Source organism: Dicentrarchus labrax, unplaced genomic scaffold (genome assembly GCF_905237075.1).
Source record: "Dicentrarchus labrax unplaced genomic scaffold, dlabrax2021, whole genome shotgun sequence".
NCBI lineage: Eukaryota > Metazoa > Chordata > Actinopteri > Moronidae > Dicentrarchus > Dicentrarchus labrax.
In genome coordinates this window covers 12,252,087-12,259,197 of record NW_026136704.1, presented here as the reverse complement: position 1 = coordinate 12,259,197, position 7,111 = coordinate 12,252,087, and the positions used below count along the sequence as shown (strand labels likewise).

The window sequence follows — 7,111 nt, the reverse complement described above, 5'->3', positions numbered from 1 at the left end:
CATGACAAAAAGATGTGCAATTTTAAAGGATTTAAAATGCAAATTGTTTGTTTTGTCTCATGTAACCCGGGTTGTATGTTTTGTTGAACGTATCAGAAACTATTACATACAAATATGCTAATGCTCTTGTGTCTAGTATAAATACTGAGTGTAGAACCAGTGGTATACAAAGGAATTAAAGCTAAGATTAGATAGTATGATTGCTACAATATGATCATTCAAAAACCCACTCATTAAGTCACTTTTGTTTTGCAATTTATTCGACAATCTATCCAAATCAAACATCCAAACAAACATTTTCTGATCAAAAGTTTGACACACCTCCCTCAAAGTACCAAATAAAACATCAATATATATATATATATATATATATATATATAGGATTGAGATGACCCACACTTGTTCACCGGGAGAGTAAATAAGTTATAATTATAGTGCAATACATATTGTGTATAGGCATATTTTCAATGATAGCCCACAACAATGCATACGAGTTAGTGTTGTATATCATTTAAATACATAACTGAATCAGCAGACAGATTTTCAATCTATACATATCAATGTATTCAAAGACACAATCAAATATTAAAAGGCATCCCATTTGCCATTCAGAACACATTTTTATCCCAAATCATAAACCAATAAAGAATATTACAGCTGTAAGATTTCATGTTTCCTCATAGAAATGCTCCTCGTTTATTTGATAACAGGAGGAAAGGCATACTGGTTGTATTTGATAACTTAAACCAATGCTCTCACAAATGATGATTTTCAGTCACTGGTTTATTTGCAAGAAATAAAAGTTTTAATAGGCTGTTTGGAGGTAAAAAAATCTACCCCAAGCACTTGAAGAGGTAAAATCCCTTAACAAAGCAAGATTTTCTTGCTTTTCACTCTTTCCCTTCTTAAAATGCAGCAATTAGCTAGAATAGCACAACATGAACCTGAAAGTAGCATGACGCACAACAAAAGCTTTAGTTTCTAGGCTGGCAGATCTGGAGCTGTAGTATTTCATTGAAGTAGAACTAACGCAAACAAATATGATGATAAATCAAGTGGCTATGAATAATAATAATAATTCCAGGTTTATGAACAGTCACCCAATGATATCCAGAGTCATCACTCTGGTGTTTGCAGAAGTATTACTAGAATGATTTTTGACTCTTGAAGAGGGAATAAAGTGATATTGCAAGTGACAGTAAACTTTTACAAGAGATCAGCATACTGTTCAGTCATTTCCTCTCTCCAAAGTGAAATATGGCTTTAAGGGCACCAAGGATTAGCATAGGTCTGGTCAGGGCTGGGCTCTACACTCTATACAGAAATGGAGCCCTCTCTGAAGTTGGTCTTCCCTATCAGAACGTTGAGAAGTACAGCCTTGCCCTCCTGGGTCTCCCTCTGAGCCTGTCTGATGATGTCGCTTAGCCTGTCGTCATCCTCACGGCCTACAAGGTAGCCCTTACCACCATAACCATCCGCCACTATATGATAATCTGAAAAAAGGAAAAGAAAACACAATTTGCCAGTTAGTAACTACCCAGTCATCATATATAAATATACATACATTTTATTCACAGGTTGGGGTGTAACCTGTACCATCCCATGTAGAAAATGTACCTGAAAATGCAAGGCCACATGCCACGTTGCTGCCGAGTATGGGAACCTGCTCTCTGGATATCTGACTCCAACATGCATCATTTCCCACCACAGCTATAACTGGTGTCTAGGTGGGGAAAAAAAGAGTAAACTGTGGATTATCAGAAGAAAAACAAATACAAAGATATACAAGCATACATGTTTTTGCTACAAAGAAGAAGAATGCATTTATTAAACTGCTAAAGTCTATAATAGAGTTTCAGTTCTAAAAGTCAATTCAGCATTGAAGCGACCATACCTCTGTGAATTTTAATAATGTATTGTTTCCAACAGACAATGGCTGTAGTAATGATCAATTACAGAATACAGCTGCTGTGACAACACTGACTGACTGATACTAGATTTTTAAAAGCCCTACACACCCTTAGACTATTTTGGCTGATTAGACCTCGTCTCAAGGACTGAGTGCCAGGTGTACTGAGGACTGAGTGGCACGTCATGTTTGGAATATTTACTCTAGTATTGCACATTTCCATATTATGCATTGTGATGAATGATTTTACCTTGTGTCTAGTGAATGTGTCAAACTCTGCAACACTGTATCCTAAGGAGCCATCACCGTACACTATCCACACCTGAAAAGCACACAAAGTAGCATTTCATTCATAAAAGGTGAACACCAATCAATAGATCAGATAGATCCCTTTCAGAAATGCCTGAATCATATTATACCTCAGATTCAGGCCGACACAGTTTTGCCCCTAAAGCAAATCCTCCTCCAACTCCCAGCGTTCCAAAGGCTCCTGTAGGGACAAATGACAGTAAAGCTATGTCACTAAGACAACAAAGAAAGCATAATGATCAATGAATACATTACTGTAATGCATACTTATGTATGTAATTATGTAGCCCAAACGTGTGATCTTCGTCTTCATACAGTAAACAACCAAAGTTAACAAATCAACTGACTTGAAATTATTAATCATTTCATTTAGCTGAAATTACCAGCACTCTACTCTTGCATTTAAATAATCAAACCTCCATTGTTTTACAAATTGCTGTTTGGATCAAGAAGATCTAACCTGGATCCAGCCAACGCATAGGTCCTCTCGGTCTCATTATGTAAGCAGCACTTCCAACAAAATCACCCCCATCGGCAACAATGATGCTGTCCTCTGCCATTAGCTCATCCACACGGTGGAGGACTTTCAAGGGATTTAAGTGGTGTTCAGTCTTCTCGTCAGCTTTAGCCCTGGAATAAAAAATATCAGCGTGTATGTGAGGGAGAAAGTATTTTGTAGTCACAGAGTTGTGCGCACACGCACACGCACACGCACACACACACACACACACACACACACACACACAGGGAGCATCACCTCTGCTTACCTGTTAGCGTTTTCTTTGGTCGTATCTCCAGCTTTGAGGCTCTGAGGCCATTCCTCAGGACAGCGATGGCCCTTCAGGCCTTTAGAAAGCCGCATTAAGAATGAACCAGCATCACCTAAAAGAGACAGATATTTACATTTAAAAGTAAAAAGTGTGTATTTGAAGTCATAAGGCTGAAACAATACATATTATACAGTTTAAAAATTGGAGCCAGTGAGTTTTTTTTATTTTTATGCTGTATAATGTAATCATTAATCAGAGATCAAGAAGGACACATGGTTCCTTTAATTAAGACCATGTGTCATGATGGCAGCTTGTGAACATACCCTGAATTGCTATAGTTGGTTTCCAGAACATATCTGAGTTTTTCAGTAGCTGTGTCTTATCTCTGTTGACAGCGATGATCTTACTGCGTCTGTTAAGAACTCTGCCGTAGCTCAGCCGGAAGTCACATACAGTGCCTGCAAAAACAACACACAATGTCAACATTTCTCTAGGACTTCTGGGTAGCCTGTGGCTATAATGGCTACTTTGAAAATACACTTCAATCTCTAACTGATATAACAAACATAAAAACAACATCCAGTATTGGGTTTAAAATTCATTTAAACAAGCAACAGCTGTCACTTAATGACACCTTAAAAAAGTATTGAAATAATTACTGAATTATGACACAGAGATCCAGTTATTATCCAATCAATAGCATGTATCAACTCTATAACTGTGTTAATTAATTACCCCATGCCATCTCTTTAACTAGTAATCTTCTGTTAAAAGTGAAGTTATTGCAATGTTAATATATAGGATTAAAAGAAGACTGTATGCCCGACCTGCTAAGAGGACCAAGTCAGCCTCCTTCAGAGCGTCTCGCCTGTTCTGTCTGATGTGGATGGGACTGTCTTTACCCAGCATGCCACGGGACATGCCCCCAAGGAAGCAGGGGATGCCCAGGTTCTCCAGTGCCTTCCTACAAAGCATTTTTGACCAGTTGAGCATCACTAAGTTAAATTACAAAACAATACTTCAATGCAGTTCGAATGCTAAATAGAAAACTAATTAAAGCCACTGAATCTGAATATTTTAGCATATTCTTAAGAAACCAAATATTGAACAGTAGCAGAACAACTATAAGACACAGGACAGAAAAGTGGAGAAGAGAGGGGCATAACATATTATCCTTTACCTGATATCATTGACCGGCGTTGGGGGTAGTGTTGCTTGGCTACCCAGCAGAATAACAGGTTTTTTGGCTCGACTCACTAGCTCTATGCACTTCTGTACCTGATTTGTATTGAAAGAAAAAAAAAAAACAGCAAGTCATTCAAACTGCTGGATTAGTCATCTTAATACTGCATGCCTCAAGAGGGACTGACCGCAATGTTTTTAAACAAAAACTGTTACATCAATCATACGAGAGCATACACGTAACATCAAACCATTAAGTGTTACCTGATCGTCTGTGGCTTGTGGGATGTCAACAGGAAGTGGAGACACATCTCTGGTCTCCCAGGCTCCAGCAAAAAGGTTCATGAGGTGGTTATTGAGGTACCTTACAAGAGATCACATCACATGAAATTATTTTATGTGTAATATGGCATTTCATGCCTTTATTTGACAGTTGAGAGTGACATAAAGTGTGGGGAGAGAAAAAATAAAATATCCAGGTCAGACTTGAACCGAAGATGGTAAGTTTACAAGGTGTGTGTTGCTTTTAGTCGTGGATACATAATTTCACAATCAGTCTTTTCTTCTCTTAGCACGACTTATTCTATTGTTGCTGTGTATTTTTCATACACTAAAATAATGTGCACCGTTTACAAAAAACACAGATAACATACCATGAGACAACTTTTCCCATCAGGCCTTTGGGAGGGTTCTTAACTCCAAACTCTTTAGACACCAGATGGTAGGGATAGAGTGTGTCGATGGGGAACTCTATGAAAACTGGACCGGGAGTTCCCGACTGGGCGATGGCCAAGGCTTTCCTGACAGTAGGCACGATCTCCCTTATAGTCCTGATGGAGGCACAGAACTTACACAGTGGCTTGAAGAGAGACATCTGATCAATATCTTGCAGCGCTCCTCTACCCTGTGCCACAAACACAGTTGATGGAGAGGTTAGACACAGAAGCAGACAAGATACAACATGTTTAAAAGGGCTATCATATATACGCTGCATTATACAACAGAAAAACACGCTGCTCTATTAGGCTATTTTGTTCTGTTATTTTATTCTACTGACATCATATCTGCATGTATTTGAATCGACTCCACCTGAAGTAGTGTACCAGCGGCTCCTCCCATGAGCAGCAATGGAGATTCAGCCATCTGTGCATTCTTCACTGCAGTCACTGTGTTAGTGAGGCCTGGGCCGGCAGTCACTGCTGCTACACCAACAGTGCCTGGTGGGGAGAGACAGTGAAGGTAGCAACCAGCCCTTAAAAACACTCACAACTGACTCGGTGAACTAACTATGCAAGACACTCTCTCAAAACACTGGCAATATTAATGCTGTTAGTTACACCTGTGTTTGAGAAGTCAAATCAACCGCAGTCTGAACCAAGACACACCTTTAGCAATGCAACAGCACACCCATTTCCTTTATTCTCCTCAACTGTCGGTACACAAGATATGACTGAGGGTCATTTTGGCTGATCTATCCTTGCAAATCTGCACCTGAGAGTCTTGCCACAGCATCAGCAGCGAAGACAGCAGTGGCCTCGTGCCTGGTGTCCACAATGCGGATGCCCACCTTCTCGCAAGCCACCAGGATGGGGGAGATGTGTCCACCGACAAGGGTGAAAACGTACTTGACCCCATGGGCGCGGAGCACCTCTGCCACACTCTCGCCGCCATGTCGTGGGCTCTTTGTCTCAGTCTGAAGTGAGTAGGAGGACAGAATAAAAGTTAAGTCAGAGAGGAGACTATTCAAGTGATTCCTGTGACATTACTGATTTAAACAACGTTGTAAACTAGAATACAGCTCCGGCATAGATAAACATCTGTCAGTGTGAGCTGATGGCCACTTTAAAGGTCACCTGTCACGCTATCTCTTCACCCCAGTGGCCTTTCATATTTCACAACAACCACATATTGTTCTGGCTTGCAGTGGTGGTGTGGCTCTGAGCTTTGTGCAATCCCACTAACAGCCTTGTTGTTGTGATAGCCTTTGTACCAGAAAACCACAAGGCCGGTCAAAGTTTTTCTGTGAATGGAGTCCATCTTACCTTTCACCTTTAACAGCCTACTGAATGCAGGTGACTTTCTTAGGGTGAGCACAGATGATGCAGGTGTGTTTGCCATGACTGATCTGTGCAATGCTGCTTTATTGTAATATGCATGTGGAGAAAGGAAGAGAAAAGCACAGATGACACAATTACCATGTTGAGTTGTGACAACCTACCTTGTGGAACAACTGGTAGAGCAAGCCAAGTTTGTAGGCTGCAAACACAAGCCCACCCAGAGCAATGCCCGCAGAGCACCCAAGAACTGTACCAATGGCTCCAAATGACTCCATGCTAGGATGCGGAAGCAAACCTTTATTTATAAGAAAAAACTCCACTTAGCTAAACTTAATATCCTACCCTCAACTGGTCCAGTTCAGCAGCTCAGCTTGGCTAGGCTAAGATACTGTGGAGCTGCACCTACAAGTGCTATGCTCCCATTGCTAAAGTCGTAATTCAACCCGTACATTCACGGTCAAAAGTAGCTAATATAAAGTTAGTGAAGAAAGGCTGTGAAGGGCATGTAAGTTAGTCGACTCTTCTGCAACTGCTACCGACTGCTCTTTCCGCAATTGCTGTTACACAGGAATATCAGGCGGCTACATGTAACGTTACAAGTCGAGCTAGCTAGGATTACATGAAGAACTTCCGGCTATTGTTTTCAAAATAAATTCATAGCGACAAAATGCACATATGACAGAATCAATTTGTGGTTCGTTACCTATTACATGTTTATACAGGGAATAAAGGATGATTATTATGTCAATATTATTTGTGTAATTAGTCTACATTTTTCTGTGCGGGCCAGTCTAACAAATGTTTGCCCTTTATTGTGAAGGAATATACAACGTCCTCTCTGGTTACTAGGCTTTCTTTCTGATTGAATGGTTGCGTGCAGTTAG

At 40.3% G+C, this 7,111-nt stretch overlaps 1 protein-coding gene across 1 annotated transcript; it reads right to left on the bottom strand.

Annotated features, from left to right (window-relative positions):
* Positions 1 to 238: 238 nt before the first annotated feature.
* ilvbl (ilvB (bacterial acetolactate synthase)-like) lies at positions 239 to 6,820 on the bottom strand. Its single transcript, XM_051398181.1, has 14 exons — positions 6,389 to 6,820; positions 5,662 to 5,863; positions 5,260 to 5,387; positions 4,824 to 5,074; positions 4,435 to 4,534; positions 4,169 to 4,266; positions 3,816 to 3,952; positions 3,312 to 3,446; positions 2,986 to 3,100; positions 2,679 to 2,848; positions 2,329 to 2,399; positions 2,160 to 2,231; positions 1,618 to 1,723; positions 239 to 1,493 (listed from the first exon to the last, which is right to left on the bottom strand). The coding sequence occupies exons 1-14, from the start codon at positions 6,500 to 6,502 to the stop codon at positions 1,315 to 1,317; spliced, it is 1,878 nt and encodes a 625-aa protein (XP_051254141.1). The 5' UTR covers positions 6,503 to 6,820; the 3' UTR covers positions 239 to 1,314.
* Positions 6,821 to 7,111: the final 291 nt, after the last annotated feature.